General features: G+C 46.6%; 1 protein-coding gene across 4 annotated transcripts in view; it reads left to right on the top strand.

The window, feature by feature from the left end:
• NCAM1 (neural cell adhesion molecule 1) overlaps nt 1-24,883 on the top strand; it is a 348,328-nt gene that overhangs the window by 307,942 nt on the left and 15,503 nt on the right. For 3 of the 4 annotated variants that reach the window (XM_065944613.1, XM_065944611.1, XM_065944614.1), the window contains 2 exons: nt 19,128-19,252; nt 23,046-23,223. In XM_065944613.1, coding sequence (XP_065800685.1) covers nt 19,128-19,252; nt 23,046-23,223 — 303 coding nt within the window. Of the gene's footprint in view, nt 1-19,127; nt 19,253-23,042; nt 23,224-24,883 lie in introns of all 4 variants that reach the window. The other variant, XM_065944612.1, reaches the window with a different exon arrangement.

Genomic DNA, 24,883 nt, shown 5'->3' with positions numbered 1-24,883 from the left:
CTGTCTCATCTTCCTCCTACAGGAATTGCTTCTCTCTGGATTTGAAGTAATTTGATAATTTGCGTTTCCAGCTCCGTGTGTTCTGCAGATCCTATTCATTTCTTTTACATCTTATTTTTTTTTCTTGGGTCTGTCTCTTGTCTTTTCTTTTCGTCTGTGTTCCATCCATGGGATATGCAGATAGCCCTCTTCCACGTAAGTGCCTCTTCATACCTCATTACCTGTTTCTAGAGTGTTAACATCTGCTAGTTCTAGTTTTTTAATTTAGTTCCAGTCCCTTTTGTCCCCTAGAGGCTGAAGTAGATAATGCCGTCCGGGCCCTAACCACACTGACCTTAGTCTAGCTGTGCTCTTGTTAATGTCTGTAGGTTACTCCAAGAGGCTAACACTAGTCCTGTTTTAGAGCATGCAAATTTTTTGTCTTTTGAAATTGTGTTTATTTATTAATTTCTGTGTGTGACGATTACCCTGTGGCAACATTTTGCCGAGCCAAGTGCGGTGGACGTCTGCAAAGGGCCTCTGAATAAGGGTATGGCATCGTCTCACCATTAGCCGGGATGCCAAAAAAGTAACCACAGCCTCTTCAGGCCTCTATTCAGAATCCCTTCATGGGCACGAGAACCCAGAAGGCTTCTCACACTTGCTTTTAGGAGGTGAAAGGACTGAGCTCACTTCACCTCCCTTTTCTGTCTGGCAGGTGGTAGCTGAAAGTCTCTAGGAGCATGGGTGGGGGACCCCACGCAGCATGAGTGGGTTTGCATCACGGGTACCTCCTGCAGGGGAGTTAAGCCCCCAGTTTAACTGGTAAACTCTGTTCTTTAGCACTAGGTTACTTGCAACATGTATTTCCATGTTCGGGAAAATCCACCTGTGATACAGGAGATCCGGTTCGATGCCTGGGTCAGAAAGATCCCCTGGAGCAGGGATAGGCTACCCACTCTAGTATTTGTGCCTGGAGAATCCCATGGACAGAGGAGCCTGGCGGGCTGCAGTCCATGGTGTTGCACAGAGTCAGACACGACTGAACGACTTAGCACACATGCACAGCGCCAGCTACTTAGTAGCAGTGTTGCCAAGAATGAGGAAAGGGAGTGATTCTCCCCAAAAAGAACGTCCTGATTTTGTAAGCTGTAAGTAGTGGAACTGGGAGCAGGGGTAACAGGAGCATCTCTGCTGCTCCAGGAGCAGAACTGTAGTCTGATTTCTACCTGCATAGATGTCCCCAGGCTTCACGTCCGCTGAGGCTCGGCTTCTTCCCAGGCTGAGCTCAGAAGGGTGCAGGGAAGTCTTCAGCAGCACATTCTTTTCATGAAACGCTCCTAGCTCCTAAAAGGCAGTCAGGGAAGCTTATCTTTTTGAAATTTATTCAGAAATATTGCAGCACCAGCAGAAACTAAGTAGCTCGGTGTAGGCATTCTGAGATATTGAACAAGGGCTAAATCTACTCTCTCAGCAGAGCTGGTTCCTGAATGAACCAGTTCTGGAAGGAGTCAGATAGAGTGGTTGGGGATGGAGTTGTCAGTGAGGACTGATAGCTGTCTGCTCTGGGCCGACTGCTCAGCTCTGCCCTCAGTGTACCCAGAAAGCTCAAGGGCACCTTCCTCCTGGATCTTTAACCCGGTCTTCAGGTGCCCACTCCTCTGGATTTTATCCGTAAACAGAGGCTGGCTAAGTAACATCACAGAGAAGTGAGACCTCCTTCTGAGTGTCTACCCAGTAACCAGGGTTTGAGTACTGAATCTGAGTAACTGGGTCTTGAACTTCAAAGGTCATAAGTAGTTTTCATTCATTGCCAGCCCAGCCTTCTTAAGGTGAGAATTTTTATAGCAGACAGTTTTAAAAGCCAGTGTTTAATATTTTTTTAAAAGGAGACCTCTAAGTTTTATTGTTTGTTATCTGCCAGTATGAAAATGGATGATTAACCAAGCAAGATTCCAAGAAGTCCTTTGGAAAATGGTGGGGTCAGTCATTCATTCCAAGTCAGTTGTGAGTAATGCAATCGCAGGCATTGCTAGTGACATAAAAAGTCAGTTTTCTCAATCACCTAATTAAGTTATGGTTTAAAGAATTAAAAAGCAAACCTCTTTTAGACAAAGAGAACATGGCACTGTTTTAGAGTTGAACATGAATTAAAAAGCAAACCTCTTAAACAAAGAGAACATGGCACAGTTTTAGAATTGAATGTGATTTTTTTCTAGATCTTGAGCAGGGTTAAGAGATGATTATTCTGTCTCTAAAGTTGATCGTTATGGTCTTTCCTCACACCTCCATAGCCTTCCTAGGGTTGAAGTGAGGGTCTTGCTCAAAAGGTAACCTGTTGTGCCTAAACCCATCCTGAGAAAAAGTCACAGTTGGAAGGAAGATGCCAGCGTTTCCCACTGCCAGGACACAACCCAGTTACTGCTGCTAGGAAGTGAGGATAAGTTTTCAGAAGGACCTTCTCTGAGTTCTCACTCCCATTCCTTGAAAGGCACAAAGGTTACCTGAACTTAAACAAGATCAGCCATCTGTTTGGCTGCAGGCTTACGCCAAGCCCAAGAACCAGGGGCATCTGAGGCTGGCTCATCTCACCCACAGACAGTGCATTCACCTCCTGTGATGCTGGGATACAGACTGCTTCTGTGGCCCGGGAGGTGGGCCCCGGGTACACCCTCAGGTCTGAGGAAGAGACAGGTCAGGTTCAGGAGGAGCTGGCACCCTGCACAGAGTTGATGCTGCTGGCCCCCTGAGTTGGGAGGTGTAGGGGAGAGCCATTTGCTCATCACTTGAAGTTGCTTGAAATGTCTCAATATTAGGGTTGCTTCATGATTCCTTAATGGTCTCCGCCACATTCAGGGGCATGAATATGTCACAGCAGAGATAAGCAGGTGAAACTAGACAATACCACCAGTATCTCAAGAACTCCTGCTTTGGAACTACCCAATTAGAAAGCCTGGCTTACCTGCTTCTGTGAAGGCAATGAAAGTCGAGGCTCCAGTAGGACAAATGGAACTCCAGCCTGGGAAGATGTCCCTGTTTCATGTATTTCGAGGCCAGGTGTCTGCATGCTGTCAGGAAGCTCTTAGGTGGAAAGCTCACGACCTCTGTTTGCCCTGGGAGGGACTGCTTCCTTCTTGGAGCTACTAAAGCCCTAAAGAAGTGACATGATAATTTATTATGACTCTTTCCTCCATGGTTGAACCACACACCTTCAGAATCTCATTGCCTGAATCTTACCTCTTCAATTGCTTCTGTACCATGAAGTGAAATAGACAATTTCTTACAGGGTATAAAGATTACAAATGAGTCTCTACGTTTTAAAAGCGGCATCTTGAAATGTGCAGTTTCATATTTTGCCCCTTAGATGGCACATGGCAAATATGTTAATGCATCGTAATATATTGTGACTAAAGTATATAAAACCCCATCCCTCAGCCAGAATAATATGGACAACTGTACACACAATTAAACCGAAAAAAAAAAAAAAAATAAAAGAGAAAGAAAGATACAGACTTTTATCAGAATTAACCAGGCTGCCAAGTCATGATGAGTTAGTAGCCTGTCTTGCTCTGGTTCCAGTGACATTGTTCTGGATGATTTAATGAGGTACCCTCATCTAGAAGGTAAGAGAAAGACCTAACCAGGAGTGTCAAGACAGTGTTGGAGATAGGGTGACGTTTTTCCAAATTTTTATCTAGCTCTCAACGGGGCCTGTTTTCTGTGACTGTTGATGGAACAGCTTCTGAATATTTGCCATTGAAAAATTAAAGATCCATTCAGTGTCCCAAATGTCTCAAACGCACCATTTCTAAAGGTTCACCGTGCAGAAAGCTGGTTAGCATTACTTGGTTAGTCCCAGTCCCTTCAAAGTGCCCTGGCTCAGTGTCAGTTTGCTTGGTCCTCCACGCACACAGCAGCAGCCAGAGCATCACATTTCGCAGGGTTTGGAGGACAGCGGTGGCTGTCATACCATCCAGATCGCAAACCATCCCCACCTCGCCCAGTCACAAGCTTTAAGGAAGGAAGATGGTTGTTTCTGTTTTATCGGGACCTTAAAATCAGAGAGTGATGCACACACACGCTTTGCTATAAATATGTGCCACCTGTGTGGTGTCTGCCTAAATGTAAACACATGAAGAGGTCGGCAACTTCATGGCCAAGGTCATTTTCCCTTTTTCTGTTGGTTCACCTTAAGCTGGGGGCCAGGTGTCTTTCCCCCCAGACGTCTGGTCCTATGGAGACAGCTGCTGAACTGCCTGTGTGTCTTCACAGGGTTAGAGAGCCCCGCAGCTGTTTCTGGGCAGGCGCACAGGCTCAGAGTTTGAGGTCAGAGAGTCCTGCTCTCTACGGGGCTGTAGGCCCCCTGTTCTCCTGCATGGAATTCTTCCCACTGCAACTCACTTCAGCTTCTCCTACTGACACCCCTGGTTTGCCTCTTCCATTTTTCCCTTCAGTGTCTGTGTGCCTGGATGATCTTTTTTTTTCCCCTTTTTTTTCATCTTCATTTTTCTTTTCTCAGCGGCTCCTGCTAGCTCTTCCACCCCTGTTCCATTGTCTCATCTGGATAGTGAGTATCATTTCCATCTTCCATCTCCCTGTAGGTGGCTCTCTGCCGGCCACAGTGTATCTGACTGGCGTGATCTCCTCCACCAGGTGATAATTCCACTCTGTTGGTGGAGAGCAGCGCTGGGTTTTAGAGGAGCAGATGAGATGAGACGTAGGCACAGGGCCACTCAATATTCGGGGGGGCAGCCACCCCCGCCAGAGGAGGCGCGTGGAAAGCATTGCTCGGGACAGAAGATCTCGCAGGCAGGCTCCCGAAGGCTGTGGCAGCCCCAGCCCTGTCCTCCAGATTCGTAGTCAGCTGATTATTTAGAGAAGCCAAACGATTTTGCCAAGAAAAATGTCAATTCCGCAGGGTCATAAGAAATGTTTGGGGTGTTATGTTTTCACCCGGCATTTTAATTGGCACAGTTGGGTTCAGACGTTGAAATTAGATAGCAAGGCCTGTAGCTTTTGCTGTCTCCATAACTGCATACGCTTCTTGTAAATATTTGTGGGAGAAGAAACAGTGCGTGCTTGCAGATGTGCCTGGCAGAAGGCATTAGGCAAATCATTTAACCCTTTACAAGGGAACCTTGCTTTTCTCCTCTGTTATACAGGAGATGTCATCGCACCCCACTCCCAGATAACAACAAACCTAGGGTTTCTCAAGTTATTTGCCTCCTCGGGAGCAGTGCCACTAAGCCTGGCAGTGGTGTTACCTGGTCAGCCTCCGGCTTTGTCACTGCGTCTGACACTCCCTCAATTACCACCTCGTTTCACTGGGCTGCCCTGTCCTATTCCCCTGAGTCCTCGGGAGTGGGAGCACCCCACTGTTTGCAGTGATGAACCCAGTGCTCCTAGGGGAAAGAACAGGGAAATAGCAGCTGAGAGGATGTCATGACCCAGGATGTCATGGCAGCCAGTGCTCAGCGCAGTGAATGCAGCAGGCAAGGCCGCTCAGCTGGCTGTATCCCCGTGGTGTGTCAGAAGCCCTGCCCTCGGCAGTAGCCTCGGGAGTGACCAGAGTCCCAAACCCAGAGCCCTTTGTGGCATCTGTCTGACTTGGAAACAGCCCCCCACTCTTGCCCTGCTTTCCAGGCGGTGAACTTTAGCAATAAGGATTCAGCAACCAAGTTCAGCTCCAAGCTCCACTGGTTTGGCATGCAGTTCCCTGACCTTGAATAAGTTACCCCACCTCTCTGAGCCTCAGACTCCTTATCTCCCAAAGGAAGGGTAGATTCTGCTTACTTTGTAGGTATTTATGAAAATCAAAATTTAAGTAGGAGAAATGCAAGACACAATGCCCAGCATGTAGTAGCTGGAATTCATAGTAAGAATAAATTAGAGTTACATTATTACTTGCCATCTGAGACTAATTTGTCTGCAAAATCTCTGATAATCTCTTTAAAATATCTGCATTCATACTGATAAATCAGGGAAGAAGGAAATGAGAGCATTCCTCCTTTCCCATCTCTTTTCTTTATATTAATGTCTTAATATATATACGCCCATACACGTATGTGTCCGTGAATTTAATTTATCTCTGTTCTCTCTTTCACCTTTCTGTGCCCTTCCATCCTTCATGTTTCCATAGCAACCTGGCCTCTTCCTGCCCTCACCACCACCGAAGCATCTAGTGAGTACAGAGCTTAGCTGCCCTGGGCCTGACTGCTGCTTGTGTAGAGTGGACCCTTGGGTCCCCGTGCTGCCCCGGCCCCTGGGTGCTGAAAGCAACAGTCGTGCATGCTCGGAGGCGCCTCTCCTGCCGTGGGTCCCTACGCGCGCTGTCTGCCCGGCCAAGACAGGGGTGATTCTTGAAGAGACCTCTGTGCACTACGAGGCCTTTCCAAATTTCCCCGCAAGTTAAACACAGAAAAGGGTTAGAAATGCTGAGAAGACAAAAGGAGAGCATCTCTTCCCAGCTTTCATTGTCTCTCCACCTCAGAGGTGTGCGCACACACAGATGCACGCACAGGCATACACGCAGAGACACACACAGACACACACGCAGAGACACAGAGAGACACACGTGTACACACAGACGCACACACAGACACACACAGAGAGACACACAGAGACACACACGTAGAGACACACATGCAGAGACACACACAGACGCACACACAAGCACACACAGACACACACGCAGAGACACACACAGGCACACATGCAGAGACACAGACACACACACAGGCACACACGCAGAGACACACACACACGTGCACACACAGATACACACACAGACACACACGCAGAGACACACACAGAGAGACACACGTGCACACACAGACACACGCAGAGACACACACAAAGAGAAACACACACATGTGCACACACAGAGACACTCACACATGCACACACACACACACACACAGGCACGCATGCAGAGACACACACAGAGAGAGACATGCATGTGCACACACAGAGACACTCACACGTGCACACACAGACACACACACAGGCACGCATGCAGAGACACACACAGAGAGACATGCATGTGCACACACAGAGACACTCACACGTGCACACACAGACACACGCATACATAGACACACACATGCATACACACACAGAGAGACAGACACACCCAGAGAAACACAGGCACACAGAGACCCACCACACACACAGAAATACACTCACAGAGAAATGCACACACAGAGACACACACATGCTCACACACGCATTAAAATAGAATACCTGAAAGACTGAAAATACGGCAAGGACAAGGAGAAGCTGGCTGCCCGGGGAAAGGGAGCAGGTGAGGCAGGAAGGAGCCTCTGCTCCTTGACCACGCGCCCTCCTTTGCTCCCGCAGAGAGAGGACCTGTGTGCCCTGAGCACACGGGGAAGGAGGGGGTGTCCCTCCCCCCAGGCCACCTCCCTTGTGCTAGAAAATTTATGGCCTGAGAAAGCACAGCCAGGCTTTCTCAAGTTTGTATGTTGAGAGTCCAGGTCAAAGTTCTGGAATCCATCTCCTAATGGTGGAGTCAGGGCCAAACTGTCCCATCTTTCCCGTCGTGGAAGACATTACACTTCGTCACAACCTGAAACATATTCTGAACTCGTCTTCGTAATGCTCTAATGAAGTGCATTTGTGTGTTAGTCCTGAAACCCCTGACAAGTCAGCTGGTGCATGTGTGTGTGTATGTGTGTCCATAGTTGTATGTGAGTTTTAGATTTTATAATATTTCTGAGTACACAGGGAAAATGGCATGCATCCCATTAAAGGCAGTCAGAGCAGAAGGCAAAAAGCAAGAATACAAAATATGGCTCCCACTCCACTCCGTGGGCAAGGGTTTCTGATGCATAATTGAACAGAGGAGAAAAGAGTTGCTGCGTGTTGCATGAAATGGTTCTTTTTTCTCCTGCAGAACATAGCTGAGGGTCTGCTTTCTTGGTGTTCTCTCCGTGTGCGTGCTGCAGTGAATTTTAATTGCTGATGCTTTTGAGGTTTCATTTTGTCAGCAGAGCAGGCAGGCAGCAATGAGCTGTGCTCGCATGGGTTTAGTTCAAGTGATGGGTTTCTTTGCATTTGGAAAAGGAATGAGACTAACAGCACCCTTTCTTCTGCTAACAGTGAGGCCCCAATCCTTTGCATCTTGGGTGCAGTGTGTATGCCATGCCGAGCGTAGCGGGAAAAAGCTACACAATGTCCTTGCACAACTTGGGTTGTATTTAAGGTATCTCACTGTAGGTTGGTCTTCTCTGGAAGTATAACACAATCTTGGATCCAGTTTTTTGTTATGGAGGAATTAAGTGTTTCTCCCTGATGTAGGTTTCATTTTTAAACATCAAGCATGTCTGCCCACAGATCAAATGATGAGTAGTGACGTCCAAAGAGAAGAAAGTTTGAGTCTCCTTTATTTTGAACCACTTGACTACTGACCCAAATTGTAAGTCCCAGTGGTTACTGGGAAATAGAAAGACAGACTCGATTGAGCAGCAGCCCGTGTTGAGCATGAATGTATTTCTAAACTGCAAGGCAGAATGTAGCACATGTGAATTGCAGTGGAACTAACAGCAGAGTAGCTAGAAGCATCCAAAAATCTGCCGATCATTGGTCAATAGGGGTGAATATAAATAGTGTCTTTTGCTTTTTGATTTCTGTGTGTATGTGTGTATGGATCCATTTATAATCATGAGTGAATGAAAATATTCTGCTGGCTCAGACAGCGAAGAAACTGCCTGCAATGCAGGAAACCTGGGCTTGATCCCTGGGTCAGGGAGATTCCCTGGAGAAGGGAATGGCTACCCACTTCAATGTTCTTACCTGGAAAATTCCATGGACAGAGGAGGCTGGCAGGCTATAGTCCATGGGGTCGCAAAGAGTTGGACACGACTGAGTGACTAACACTTTCACTTTCAAATAGAAAAAGGAGAAACTGCTCAGTTGTGTATAATCCCTGCAGGCACCCATGGTTGGAACATGCCAGATCCTATGCAGCGTCAGACAGTGAGAAGCGAATGCTGTACCAGCTCGCAGTGGCGAGAGCCCTCACTTGATTGAAGCATTTCTCCCGAATCACTTTTAAACAGTGGTGTGCTTTGGGCAGAAACGAATCTTCACCTTTCCTCTCTGTCTGCCTCGTCTCTTAGTTAGCTTCTACCGATGACAGCCAAAATGCCCTTTGGCCTATGCAAGTTAAGGTGGGGAACCCAAAAAGCCTTTTGAAGAAACACAATCATACAGTAAAAATTCAGATGCAAATAGAACACAGGTCAAAAGGGAATTGAGACATATCCAAAGAAGAAAACTACTTTTCATTGTAGAAATCATATTCATGTCTTACCGTTCACTGCAAGTCTAAAGAGATGACTGTATCCACAAATGCCCAAGCGTGTGTCTGATGTCCAACTGTTAGCTCGTTGGGCCAGCGATTCAGTTTCTGCCTTTGACAGAGCTCTGACCTCAACCCCCAGAAGGAAACCTATTCCCTTTCCTCATTGGCCTCTTTTTCTTTAATTATTTTGTTAGAATCTTTATTATACTACTTCATGGTTCTTTATATTTTTATTTTACTTTTTATTGATGTATAGTTGCTGTACAATATTATAAGTTACAGGTGTACAATAGAATGATTCACAGTTTTAAAGGTTATACTCCATTTGCAGTTATCATAAAATATTAGCTGTATTCCCAGTGTTTTACAGTGTATCCTTGTAGCTTGTTTCAAACCAAATAGTTTATACTTCTTCCTCACTGGTAACCCTTATGCTAAGTGAAATAAATCAGACAGAGAAGGACAAATACTGTATGATGTTACATATATGTAGAATCTAAAAAATATAGCAAACTAGTGAATATAGCAAAAAAGAAATAGACTCACAGATATTGAGAACAAACTAGCGGCCCCTCCTTTTAGATGTGTCTTGATTGGGGTTTGTCATGGCGGCCCTTGGATAACCTGAGTAGGTGAATAGAGAAGTAAGTTGAGATTCCTGACCACCTTCTCTGCCTGCACCCAGCAGACCTCACTCGGTCCACACCCCCTCCTCGTTGCTCTAAAGGAAACATGAAATGACTTTTCTTAATGTAATATGATATTTTATTCTTCCAGGGCACCCAATCATGGGACTCTTCCTTCATGACCATGTTCTGTTTCATTGCCCTTGCTTCCCAAGGATGCCGAGACATTTCTGGACTCTGTGAAGAATAACTTGCCTTTTTCTTCTCCTTCAACAGTCTCCTGGATTGACTTTGGCATCCGGGTCCTGACAGAGACAACTCCCCATTTCAAAACAAGTGTCCATGCTCCTTGATGTGGTATTAATATGCAGTGTTGCAGCTCTGTCTAATGCTTATCGGTGTTGTTAACCAAATGCTCTTTATGATTTATTAGTCTTCTATTTCTGGGCAGTTTTACTGCCCTCCCAATGTTTCCTATATATGCTGCTAATTTAATTTAATTTCTCCTTTTATTTAGTCTGTGATTTTGTTGTTGATTTTTCTCCCTGCCCATTGTTTACATCAGTTTTTAATTTTTTTGTATTTTCCATGTGATCTCCTCCACTTTCCTTTCAACCAATCATGTGCGTGCGTATCATGTGACTTTGTCATGTGGCTTGCATGATGCTGATGATGTCGTCCACGCTGGTGAACAGAAGGTAAAACTCTTTGTTCTGAATCATGAAATAAATCTGGAACCACAGCCTGGCACGTAGGGCCCACTCATTTCTTCCTGTCTCGGATTTCCTGAGCAAATTCATTTGAGAGATTTCCTCTTGTTCTCAGTGCACGTCCAAAATTCATCAACCTTTGGAGCCTTTATGATGACACTTTGATACCAAGGCAGCCTTCAATTTAATGTTTTCTTTCAAGAAGTCTGGCTACCGTAAAATCACTTTAACCACAGCTGAATTTGCACCCTTGAGTTTTTACCAGATAGTTCATAAACTTTATTTCCCAAAAAGCAGTGTTATAAGTGAGCTTTATAACATGGTTATCTCACTTAATCCAGTAGTACTCCAAAGCACAGTTGTTATAAAATGTCACATTTCCATGAAAATATAACATTGAACACCTGCAGAGAGAAATGTGTCCATCACAAAAGTTGTATTTGCTTGAAACCAGTGAGAGTGTTTCGTAAAATTCATGCAGATTGAGGACTTTCTGAAATGAGAGATTTAAGAATTTGGAATTAGAGCAGTTTGGCTGTAATGACCAAGGTATCACTTTGCAAGTGACCTGCCACCCGCCCCAGGCAGGAGGAAAGAAAAATCAAAGCAAAAGTCATTTAACAATTACCATGACTGATGATCGCCCTGTAATCCAAAAGTACACCATTGACCCTTGCAGCAAAGGAGATAAACTTATAGCCTAATTAAGCTCAAAGGAGTGACAAAATAATTCGTTAATATTGTGACTGTCACAATCCTGTGAAAGCATTTCTTGCTTACCATGACGGGAAGATGAAGCCTCTGCTCTCAGCTCCCCCCCGAGTAAAATCAAACACCCATTCAAACCTGCCCTGGGAGTCACATGCGTGCCATTCCCTCCTAACTGGAAATTTGTACTTCACATCACGACCTGAGACACATACCGGCTGCAATGGTCACGAAAGCGAAACTAACACCAGTAACCCCCCAGGGTGCCCGTGCATGCGAGGGGTCCCCGGCGACCTCGCTTCTCGGAGAGCTGATCGGGCGACATCCACACGGACAAAACCATCGGCCGCTGTCTCGCACGTGCTCCGTCCCTGGTCTGCCCTGTGTCCCGTGTGCCCGACATGTGTGAACCCTGTGTGTGGCACCCCGCACCCCGCACACTGCCCCCTGTGAGGACTTCAGCTCTCTGGGCGTGGCCACAGAGCCCCAAGTCAGTCCCATTTACAGCCAGACTCCTGGACAGGATCTTGGATGGGAGGGTCCTCTTTTCCAAACAAGAGGATGTTTAGCATGTACGTTATATGAAATAAAGGAGGATGTCCCCAAAGCTTCCCAGGTGGCTCTGGCAAAGAGTCTGCTTGCCAATGCAGGAGACACCGGTTCGATCCCTGGGTCGGGAAGATTCCCTGGAGGAAGAAATGGCAACCCACTCCAGTATTCTTGCCTGAGAAATCCCATGGACACAGGAGCCTGGTGGTCTATGTTCCACAGGGTCTCAAAAAGTCAGACACCACTGAGCACGCACGCACGGTCCCAGGTGTGGTCCCCAAGTCAGGGAACCTCTGTTATGCTAAGAACTTGGACCTCGCTTAAAAAATTACCTTGATCTGTGGATCTTAAGGCAGAAGAAAAAACGCTGGGAGCCTACAATTGTCTAAACTCCAAGTCCCACTCCAAAAGTGTGGCTTCAAGGGAGACAGGCCCTTTTCAGACTTGAGATGACTGCTGGGATGCTGAACCTTGTCCCTGGAAGCTGAAGTATGAGCAGATAACTGGATTGAAACCTTAGTTTCTTCTTTAAACCCAAGTTTAGTCATTTCTGTGCAATGCTGTGATTCAGAATGAAGCACAAGAGAGAAGCTAATTCACACCTCTGGGGAGCTATCTCTTGTAGACGTTTTAAGCAAGGCTAGAAATGTTTGAAGGTGTTTCTCTCAGCTCCCCTTAGCTGTGGTCTTGACTGTCAGTAGGAAGTGTGATCAGTACTAAAACACTGGGAGACTAGAATTCCAAAGTGTGATCACCCCCTCATCAGATCACCCCTCTTCTGCCTTCTGCAAGGGGGCAGGCAGAGGACTGTTACTCAGATGAGCAAGACACAGCAGGAGATGGCCCTTAGTAACAGAATGGAAGGGAATGGAGAGGCTGGAGCAAATAAAATTTTCAGGGGAGAGAAATAAAACTTAGTTAGGGATGGTTCCTCTAGGCTTAAGTGAAGCTTTCAGGTGAGTTAGGCCTAATGAAAATGGTTAAAGTGAGCGATGGGTAGGTTGTACACCCACAGATGATTAAACTCAGTGTCCACTACCCTCCACCACCACCGCCCACAAATTGCCTAGGGTGTGTTTAATGTATGCTGGATGTTCTGTGCACGTTCAGTTTCCGTCCAGAAGAGGAGAGATGAACAGAGGCGTTGAGCACCAGCCCTGGGCCACTTGGACCCTGAGCCCACAGAACTCTGCAGGCAGGGTCCGTGACAGGGAAGCTGACACGTGGCCCAAAGGCATAGGCATGGGTTTGCTGGAAGCAAAAATTTGAGCCCCCTGATGTCCAAGTTTATTTCTAATATCACAGCACCACGTGACTGCGGGGCCTGCTTCCTCTGGTGACTCCATCAGTACCGAGGACTCTGTGTAAATGGGACTCCCCTCCCCACCAGCATGTGTGTGATGAGACGCCCCCTGCACCCTCCCCACCCTCCCGTCCGCGTGCAGCATGTTTGAGCATGGATCCCTCCCCACGCATTTATAATGATCTTTTTTTCTTTAGCTACTGACACTGACTCGTACTAGGAAATGCTGATTCTGATGAACTAAACTCTTTTAACACCCACTCTTCCTTCTTAGATTGAAAACATCACTAACCATCCCTTCCACCCCCTCCTTTATTTTTTACAGCTGTGTGTCTGGATTGCCACGGTCTCTGGCAGGTCGACATAGACTTTTCACCAGGGGTTCTGTTCTGATTGCCTTTATTCCCAAGGATTCCCTGCACTGGTGGTTACCAGGGTAGAAAGCTAGCATGAAGGGACCAAGTCAGTGACGTATATCAGCCTGAATCCCGTGGGCAGAGTCAGGGGGCCCTGGAAAGTGACCATTTCCCTGGGGTTTACCAGGAGGAGGGCTGAAACCTCCCAGGAGCCTCATACTTCATAACTCACCTAACGTCCATGAAGCACTGTTGGAGGTGTTCACAACCCCCACCCCGCTTTGTGGCCTCAGAGGCAGGAGTCGAGTTAATTGGTGGTGATGGCAGTTATTTCTGTCTTTAACTTCCTCAGCCTGGATCAGCCCCATAACCACAAGCCATACCTTCGTGGTCATATTTTCTTTTTAGGATGATGAAACAAAGATAATTGATCAATTAATCTGTTGGTGTTTTCATGACACCCACGAGAAGGGATTTGGTATTTTTGTGGTTCGGTCTGTCAGAGTTCACTTATTGCTGTTTAATTTGTCCTCGGTACTGCCAAGCCTCCCCACCCTGCCCCCAGCGCTCATTCACAATTCCCGAGAAAACTCACGCCGGAGAGCTCTGTGGACTGGGTGCCTCTGTGAGCGTGGCCGCAGAGAGCCAAGCATCTTTTCTCTGTAGAAACGAGGGAGCTGGCCACACCCATGCCCACTCGTTCTGTACCCCAGCACTCCTCAGGGCCAGGGACGAGGATGACACAGGGCCAGGTCACACTAGCGCAGCGAATCCCTGACAATTAGGAGAAAAGGGTTCAGGAGAAAAAGAATGCTTTTCTCCGAAGGCCTGATTTGGGGGAGCAGTGCTTGAGACAAAACGATGCCAGCCCATGCGCTGCCGGCTGCTCTTTGGGTTTAAGAAAACCACCTCTGAACAGAATGGCCAGGTCTGCTGCCATCAGGAAGATTTTGAGGCTCCAGGATTATGTGTGGCATAGATCACATTGATCTGTTTGACATTAGAGCTAAGAGGTTGGTCTGAGGAAGGAGAATTAGTGGTCTAATAATTAATCTTGATTCCCTTTGATAATTTGCTGATCCCCCTAAGGCCCATTCAAACTTCTGACCTGTTGGTGTAATTTTGAATATTCCTGAATTGAAAAAATCAAATAGGCATCACATCAAATCAGCTGCATCATACGTTTTGGACTTCTTAAAACCAACAGCTTGAAATCACATATAAGAAATAATCAGAAAGGGGGAACAGGCATTAGGATAAACAGAGAAAACAGTATTTTTAATGCCAGGCAATCTTCTTTGATAGTAAAAGATTCTCATGCAGGCCTTATGCCCATCATTGGGTTTTCTCAGAGGCCCCTGTGGGGGTCTGAGGGGTGAAGAGAGAACCCAGGTCCAGCCTGTCTCAGGGAGCCTGGTCAGCCAATTAGCATTTCATTCAGAACATACAACTCTAGGTTCTTGAGCTCTTTGAGTGAGAAGTAGAATATTGTTTTCCTTCCAGAATTCACAATTGCTGTTCAGAGGCCCTGGGCTTGCTAGAATTTTTGTTGTGGGATTCAGATATCCAGCAGTAGTTTGCTGATCCCAGGGCTTCTGCTGATTCGGGGAAAGACATGAAGCTGACTCTGATTTTAGGGCCCAGTAGCACCGTAATTATAAAGAAGAACCTACAATCTGCATGGCCAGAAATACACATCTCAATTATGGTTTCTAAGGGGAATTTATAGGACCTGCCAGTAATATTTTTGACTGTATGTGGTCTCTCTGGTACATTCTTCTGGTACATTCTTTTATTTTTTTTCCCTTGCATACATGATTTGCATTCTTCTAGAAAATACCAGAACTGCCTGATATTTTATGTTTGTTATCGACAAGGTTTATTTTTATGAACACCGCTGTTTTAGTCTTTACGTAAAATATTTGGGGGAAAAAATTTGACTCATGGTTAAAGCTAAACTCAGAGGGTATAATTAACCCCAGGGGTTTTCTCGGAGCCACCTGCCGATTGCTGCTGAATTGCAAACCAACATTTACAAATAATTACAATATTGGTTTTGCTGAAATTACCCATAATGATTTCAATCAGAGCAACCATCTCGGAACAGAGTGCATGTTGAGACCCTCTAAATAATTTCCTCTCTTGATGTGTTCAATAAAGCAGCCAGCCTCCTAAATGCAGGCCCGTTTCTTTGGCGTCCCTCATCAGGCAGGGCTGGAACACTGTCTTTGCAGAGAGCTTAGGAAATCGTTTCTTTCACCCCATTTCTAATCTTTAAAAATATTGGCTCCCAATGAACATTTGAAGACGAATAAGGCAACTGATTAAACAAATACCACTCTTTCCACATCTGTGTGTACTGACAGCAAGTTGCATGGCCATAAAGTTGGTCATAATCTCTATGATATTAGTTCAATAGGATCTTCCTTTAGAAACACCGTCATAGGAAAAACTAGATTTCTGTACAAGGGCCCCACCATTCAAAGAATTGAATAAGAATTGAGTAAGTTTTTTCATTTTAGCAAACAAACTCTTGTTTTAATCACCATTGAAACTCAAATGCCTAATGGACTACATGGTACCTAATAGATATGGAATGTGCATTTGATGAATAAATCATCTTTAAAGCACTCTAAATGATGTAATATAGGAATGTCCCTGTCGGTCCAGTGGTTAAGACTCTGTGCTTCCACTGCAGGGTTAGATCTAACCACATTAGATCCCTGGTCGGGGAGATAAGACCCTCATGCCATGTGGTGTAGCCAGAAAGTAAAAATTAAATAAATACATGATATGGTATGATATAAAATGCCCTGAATTCTATGAGAAAGCAATACATATCAGAGTTCCATGGTAGTCACTCAAATAAAATGATGGCTAAGTATAGTGTTCTGACTCCTGTAGATGTTAGAATTGTGTTCCGTGGTATAGTTTTGAGTGGTTTCTCTGTAATTCCCTCTATATTTTTTTCTGAAACAAATCCAAACGTAGGAGCAGGTCATTAGGGCTTTTGGTTTTCACAAGGTTTCTTTGGTGAGATTTTTGTTCACATGTCTTTGAAGACTTTCAGGGTCTGTTTTTTCAAAGCCAGGAATTTTTGAAATGACTTTTTTTTAATTTGTAGAAAAATGGGCAGTCTTGTGCCAAAGAGATATGGAATTGTTTATCGTGGGGCGCATTTCCCTAAAATTGACTGTACACCCTAGATTTGGTGTCCTATATTTTACGGCGTCATGAACGCACCCAGGATGTTCTTGAGCATTCATCCTAGCACAGCGACTGTCACAGTGATGTCAGAATAAGAAGGAGCCCTTGGGAGCATTTGGTGTTTTGCAAACCTGGAGACTGAGGCGGTGAGCTGGCCAAGGCAATAAACCCCCTGGGCTCGACTGTGGCCTCCGTAGCATTCAGTTCTAAAGGGATCTTCAGGGCATCGAGCAGCCCCAATGGAATAATCTCTCTTTCCCTTCCTGGGAGGTCTCGGGGGAGGGACAGGTCCTTGCCAGGAGGGTGTGTTGGAAGGGCCACTGATGCCACCTCCTCCTCTCCTTCTTCAAGCAAAGAGTCAGTGTTGCAATTCTGAACCCAGAAAGTTATTGTGATTAATGTAAGTCTTCATTCAGTCCAGGGTCACCAACATCCCATTTCGCCTGAGACTTAAGGGTTTGTCCAGGGGAAAGGACTTGCAGTGCTAGCGCCTGGAAAGTCACAAGCTAACCAGGATGCGGGGGTCACCCCAATTCAGTGAGAAAGTAGAATTTGTAATGTTCTTCCGCATCTCCTACTTCATTGTTCAGCATCGGTGAATCTACACAGGCTTCCATCCCTACTCTAAAATATGCTCCTCTTAGAGTCTCCTTTTTAGCACTGGATATGTATGATGGGGCATAAGGCATAATTAATTATTGTCTAAGATGTATAATGGTCCAAAAGAATTTGTAAAGCATGCACACCTGGACATTATCCAAACAGAATTTCTAAGTATTTTCCACTGAATAATTGGTGCTGGTGGCTAGACAGTGGTGTAAAAAAAGAACAAGTCTATCTGAAGCCCATTTATCTTTTTGTTTTTCTTTTTCCTTAGTCACTGATTAAAGGAAGCGAATCAGAAGCACAACTTTTTGTAAATACTTTATCCCACAGACATTAAGACTACACAGCCTCCCTGTTGCCACTTTTTGTAGCCCCATGGCCAGTAGAGGTGCACCTTGCAATCCTGTTAATTGAGCTTCCAGGAGGTGTGCAGGGGCCCTTCCAGACCGAGTGGCAGGGGGCTCTTGTCAGTTTTGTCTCTGGTTCCTCCTGGTCTCAAAGGGAAAAGCAGCCCCCTCGGCCATCATGAGGTTCCCAGCGTAACTGAGTGAGTTGGGTGGGTGGGGTGGCCTTACCAAACCACATACTTGTGGGTGATGAGGTCCAAAGCCTGGTGACAAGCCTCTCCCGGCTCTTCTGTCCCATGTCTGAGATTCTATCTTCCAGAGAACAAGCCAGGACCAGCCACCCAGAAGGTAACTGTTTTATAGGCTCTGCAAATCTGTCTGAGGTCATGAAATAGATACAAGAGATGGTTTCCACCAGAAGTGCCAGGGTCCCAAGTGTTTGAAATCTTCTTTTTAACTTTTTATAACAGATGTTCTGTCATCTCATGGCTTTCAACATACACTAATGAAATAGTTTCTCTTAAAATAAATTAGCATCTTACAGGAGAACCATCCTAGCCCTCAGAATTGGTCACATACAAGCTCATCTTTCTTCTCAACCTCGGATTCGCAGTGTTACTGCAAAAAAAATAGAGAAACATCGACTTTTTTCTGTTGAGAAATGCTGAAGACATTTTTTTCCCCTCTCTCTTCTCACAAAAAGACTTTAATGATTGTTCCATTAATACAAGGCACCAAGGATTATCACCAAGGCAGTTGCACCATAAATGCAGAATACTTACAGGAAACTTGCCTGTGGCAAATCATGCTTTACTTAATCACAACTGGAAACCTGTTATTTTTTTTTTAATGAATCTCAGTCATAAAATTTAATTCATGCAAAAGCTGGTCACAAGAATGCAGCATCATTCCACTCCTGTTAGGAATTAGACCCCTGGAATGGATCATATATCCCAGGGGAAAAAAAAAAATAGGCTGCTTTGAAAAATTATTTTATGGGTGTCAGTTTTCTCCTTAAATGCCTACATTTTCCCATATTTCAGGCTGTTCCTCAAAATGTACCAGGTTTATAAAAGTTAAATCTGCAGTTGTAAGAGCAGCTAACAGAATATGGAAGCACCAGGAAGAGACAAACCAAAAAAAAAAAAAAAGAATCCTCTCTTTAAAATGGTGAAAGGACTATACCAGGAGGGAGGGTGGTTTCCCCGAACATTTCTGAAAGGCGTTCTCAGTTTGGGTTAAGACTGAGGCATCTAACTAGAATTCAAAGTTTTACATGTTTTGCTTTTTAACCATCTGAATTGCTGAGAAATCAAGAGTCCAGCCCCACTCCATCACTGCATCTCATTTTGATGGATTGGATTTTCATTTTGTGGATGAAAATGTCATGTGAATTCCCTGGCTGTTTCAGGGGAACCCAGCGCACCTAAGCTCGAAGGGCAGATGGGAGAGGATGGAAACTCTATTAAGGTGAAGCTGATCAAGCAAGACGACGGCGGCTCCCCCATCCGACACTACCTGGTCAAATACCGAGCGGTGAGCAGCCTCCTTCCCGGGTTTCCTGCAACCCCACAACCCCAACGCCTGCCCTGTTGAACCAACAGTGTCTTTAGAGCAAGGGGGCAGGGCAGCCCTTGTGCCTGGCAGGTGGCTCAGGGGCCCAGGTTAGGGTTTTAAATTCCAAGACTGACTTAGCGCCTTTAGGTCATAGCCACACTGAGACCATTTTTTTTTTCAATTCTCTATTTTTTTAATGATGTATAGTTGATTTACAATGTTGTGTTAATTATTTCTGTACAGCACAGTGATTCAGTTATACATGTATACATTCCTTTTTTATATTCTTTTCCATATGGTTTATCGTATGTTATTGAATATAGTTCACTGTGCTATATATGGGGCCTTTCCCCGTGACTCAGCAGTAAACAATCAGCCTGCAATGCAGGAGATGCACAGGAAACAGGGGTGGTTCAACCCTTGGGTTGGGAACATCTCCTGGAAGAGGAAATGGCAACCCGCTCCAGGATTCTTGCCTGGAAAATTCCATGGACAAAGGAGCCTGGCAGGCCACAGTCCATTGGGGTCGCAAAGAGTGGGACATGACTGAGCATGCATGCACACACGTGCTATATATAGAGTGGACAAACACACTGAGACCATTATAAAACCTCTGCAATGATTTTGGTAATGATAAACCCACCCATGACTGAATTTTCTGCTTCCTAGGTTTTCCTACAAAATTATTTTGCCATCATTCAGTACTTTTTTGCAAATAGCATACTGATAACCTTGGATCACACTTGGATAAAATGTGTTATGGGCCAGGCATGCGGGCCCATGATCACATGCATTTTCTCCCCCCAAGAACCGTATAAAGTTGATCTCAACAGTTATCCTCACTTTACAGAGAAAGTGAGTGAGGTTTATGCAGTTAGTGACCGCATGTCTCACACAGTCAGGCAGCCAGGGTTTGAATCTAGGTCTGTCTGACTGAAGAGACGGGGGTCTAAGCCCCCTGGCCTGGGCTGCCTCAGCTCCTGAACCATCTCCTTCCCTCAATTTCCCTCCACACTAGTGTAGCCCACCCGACCTGTGGTCATGCCGCTACCTGTGAGCTTGGCCCTAGCCTTTTCTCTTCCTGGTCCGCCCACTGCCCATCAGAGATTTCTGACATTCCACCTTTCATCCCCAATGCCCAAACTGAAACTCACCCCCTCTTTTTTTTTGGTCTTAGAATGAGACTTGACCATTCCCAACCACAACCGATTGCTGGGAGATTTAGAGACAGCCTCTGAGCATTGCAAATAGCCTTTTGCTAGGATTTCTTGATAGTAGAAAATAAGCTGAGTGGAGTTTTCTTTCTTCAAATAGCACGCAAGAAAGGCTTTTTCCAAAAAGTTTGACTTAACTCCCTCTCTGCCTTTTGATCAGCCCCCACAGAAGCACCGTGGGAGCCCTAACCTGGTTAGGTTTGCAGAGAGTCAGTGCAGCACAGAGCCCCCACAACGCCACCTTGGGAACACGTCCCAGCCGCTGGGCTGCCTGTCAGTCACTCAGCCCCCTCCGACTTTACTGCAAGGCCGGGTTGGAGCCTGACGTGGGGGAGGAGCCTCAGTTGACTTCTGTAAGACCTGGCCCAGAGGCATCACTGGCTGAGAGGTCCCTGTGATGTCCTCGATGTGGAATAGGATACGAGGACCAAGCAGGTGGCCCCATGGAAGCCGCTGGAAGGGGACAGTGTGGTGGGGGATGCCTCTGGCACTTGTTGGGCTGATGTGGCCCAGACAGACAAGGAATCCAGTTCCAGCCTTATCACTTAGTAGCCTGTGCCCCAAGTTGGTCACCCAATGGTCCATCACCTCCATTTCTCCATTGGTAAAATGGGGGTAGCTTATCGAGTTGTTGTAAAGCTTGGTTAGAGTGCAAGCAACGAACCTGAAATATGCCTGACACTGGGAAAACTCTATACTTGGTAACTGTAATAGCCACTGCTACCATGCAGGCTGGTTCAGGAAATACTTCCATACAAGGTCCCATCAGATGTCAATGTTCCAGAAGGGTCATTTTGGCAGTACCGGGCAGATCTGCTTTAAAAAGACAGCCGGGGCAAAACCCTGGGATGTGTTAGGCTTTGACAACCTTAACCATCCTCTCTCTTTCACCTCAAAATCCCAATTGTTGCTAAATATTTTAATTATTATACATTATTAATATTTATTATGTAACATAATACTTGCTTTATATTCTGGCTGTCTCTTTTGCAATGATGTTAGCCAAGGAAAGAAGCCTTTCAGAGAAAGAGGACAAAAGACAAACAGTTGAATTTCTTTGTTTTTACATTAAAATGGGATGCGTGCTCACTCTCTCAGGAACTAACTTAGGGCCCTAGGCAGGTAACCTGGCTTTCTGTTAGACTCAGAGGTTGTGAGCCCCACTTCCAGCATCTTCCCCACACTATTGTGGCCACGACACGTGTGCTAACATGACCCTAAAGGCATCTCTGGCTGGTACAAAACATTTTGCCTGGAAGATGGCTGGCTTTCCTGTAATGTAACTTCCTCCAGCCTCAGCCATAGGCTAGCTCACCTTCCAGAGGACACTGCTAGCATGTTCTGCTCTTCTCAGGAGCAGCCCATCATCCAGCAGACATGTGTCAAGCCCTCCCACCCAGAACAAATTCACCGGCAGATGTGTATGATAGGACTGGAAATAATGTTCGCGAAAAGGGGGTCCCCTCTAACTCCAGCTTTATGCCGGAAATTGTGTCCTGGGAGTGCTCTGCTGGCCGCTGCAGGCGCCCCTGCCTTGGACCTGACAGCCACACCCCCAGCAACACCTCCAGCTGCAGTCTCAGAGGCCAGGTCACACTGCATGGAACAGAGAAACCCTGTTCCCCGCAGCATGTGTGTGTCCCGCTCCCTCCTGTGAGAGGATACATCCCCACTTGGGCCCAGAGGCACTTGCCCGCAGCTCAGTTGCCTCTGGACAATTGGGAAGTCACCCTTTCTCTCTCCCCCTTCCCCATCGTCAGCTTTAGTAAGGACCTGGCCAAAGCCCCCGCATGTTTATTGTAGGGATGCAGTGAGAAAATGTGTAGAAAGCCTTCAGTCCAGGCCCTGGTATGCAGCGGGTGCTCCATAACTGATAGTTTTTAATGCTTTTCATAAAAGTGGAATCTGTGCCGTGCTCCCATGTCAGGCAGGTGAACACACACCTGAGTGTGACCCACATTCTAAAACAGGACAAGAATCACAGTTGTCGGATTATCCTCTAGGTCACCCTTAGGATGGGGCTTCCCGCCTGCCAGTGGAGGAGGCCTAAGAACCTCAAGTTCGATCCCTGGGTCAGGAAGATCCCCTGGAGAAGGGCATGGCAATCCACTCCAGTATTCTTGCCTGCAGAATCCCATGGACAGAGGAGCCTGGGAGGCTCCATTGGGTCGCAAAGAGTCAGACACGACTGAGTGGCTGAGCACACATGCATCCTTAGGACATGTGCCCAGCATTCCAGAGTGTAGCCTGGGTCCCTGCACGCCCTCAAGGTAACAGACAGGGCATCGAAGGGTTGGCCCCATGCCACACTGGCACTCTGCCACTGTTTTTATTTGCAAGCCCCCAAAGTTGACCTTCTGACCTGCAGGATCATTTACTTTCAGGTTTTTCAAGCTACTAAAGAATAAAAACTATGCCCTACCACTGGTTTTTATTTTATTTATTTTGCCCCAATATTTAGTGACTCCCTTACATTCCTCCTGTGGGCTGGTCTCACCAGCTGTTTCACCTAAAGCTTTCTGGTGTCTTGTATCTTTCTTGCCGGTTTCTCCCAGAAGCTCTCCTCCGAGTGGAAACCAGAGATCAGGCTCCCATCTGGCAGTGACCACGTCATGCTCAAGTCCCTGGACTGGAATGCCGAGTACGAGGTCTATGTGGTGGCCGAGAACCAGCAGGGCAAGTCCAAGGCGGCGCACTTTGTGTTCAGGACCTCGGCCCAGCCCACAGCCATCCCAGGTATGACACCTCTGCTCTCTGCGAGTTTCCTGCTTCGAATTAATGCACAAGCACCGCACCTCCTAATGTGCCTGAATAGCCCCTGACAACTCGCTTGCTTACGGCCATCCTCATGATTGGTTGCCCATGCAGAGCTTAGTTTTGCTTTGTACCGAGCTATGCAGTAGGTTGAGCCGGACTGGACCCCCAGGAAGGCTTGGGCAAGCTTCCTGGGTGAAGGTCCTGTGTCCTCCATCAGCCTTGGAGGACTGATGGTAAGCCAGTCCATGGGAACCCCTCGGGTGGGAAAGGCCCCAGCTCCAGCCAAGCTTTGGATGCTGTTTGAGGAAGAATCCTTTTCTGAGACCTTATCTGCTATCTACCATTTCATATAAGGACCACGAACCTGTTTTTAAGCGCTTTCTGTCTGATGCTTGCTTACCTGCACCACCGTGGTCCAGATTCTCCTTTCTGTGGGGAGCCCAAGAGAAGGAACAGATGGTGCCCAGTTAGTTAAAAATCCTCTCTGCCAAGAGCCTCACAATTGACACAAAGATTAAATGGAGCCACTTGAAACAGATCAAGTGGAGAACGTAGATGCTGGAAATCCCCATCTGTGAAAGGCAGTCCAGTCTGCTAGAGACCAGGATGGGAGATGCATCTCTCCCAGGAGATGCAGATCCATCTCTAGGGATCCGGGACCAAATCAAGTGTGGGAATAAACTGAGAGTTCTGCTTTCTGGCCCAGCTACCTTGCTGCTGATGGCCAGACTCATTGACCAAATCCCACGGAACAGAAAGAGATGTTCATCGTCCCTCTCTGCTTTCCTGACCAGCCACATACTGACCACAGACAGGAGAGGTGGGCATAGAACACACAGCTGCAGTTTAGTAGAGGGAGCCCCAAAAACTCTCTGCAGCATCCAAGTTTGATAGGAAGATGCCCCAACCTCCTGGTGGCTTTCATTTGGCCGCCGTCATGTCTGTTCTGTCCAGAGTGCTTGCCCCCTAGCTCTCAGCTCAGTGGTCATGATCGCTTATCCCAGTGGGAGAGAGGCCAGAAGGGACATGTCACAGTAGTGACAAAGGGCTGTGTGTGTGGCACTGGGTTAGTTGAGCAGCTGAAAAATGAGATCAGTGTGTGATTCCCCGATGGTTGGTTATACGTGTGTGTGTATGTGTGTCTGAGAGACGTGTGCAGGCCCCCAGGAAGTTGGCGGCCATAGATGAGAAGCGTCCATGGTCCTCCCCTCTGTGTTGGCAGGGAGACCCCACAGCATAGGCTAGGGCGGGCGTGTCTCTGCAGGCACTGGTCACGTGGTCTGTGATGATGCCGCGGCATCTGGGTGTGACTGCAAGCGATGGTTCTCCTCACTGCTTCGCAGGCTGTCCGAACGGAGGTGCCCTGTCTGTCCTCTGCCCTTTCTGTCTCTGCATTCTTGGGTCAGTTTTTCCCTGATATCGACTGTCTGGTGGGCGTGTCCAGATCCGCTCGGCTCTTATGGGGCACTTAGGAGCTGGGGGAGTGAGAAGCCCAAGTGATTCCTTTGCAGTGAAACAGTCCTGCTGGCATCTATTTCCTCGGGTAAGACTCCATAGGCGGTGATTCCGACATGCTGGGTGGGTCCCCAGATGGGGTACTGCCAGCGGCATCAGCTCTTGGGGTTGAAGAAGTTGGGGC

This window comes from Muntiacus reevesi, chromosome 9 (assembly GCF_963930625.1).
Source record: "Muntiacus reevesi chromosome 9, mMunRee1.1, whole genome shotgun sequence".
NCBI lineage: Eukaryota > Metazoa > Chordata > Mammalia > Artiodactyla > Cervidae > Muntiacus > Muntiacus reevesi.
Note: the sequence above shows the minus strand (reverse complement) of the source record. Positions and strands in the feature narration are given on the sequence as shown.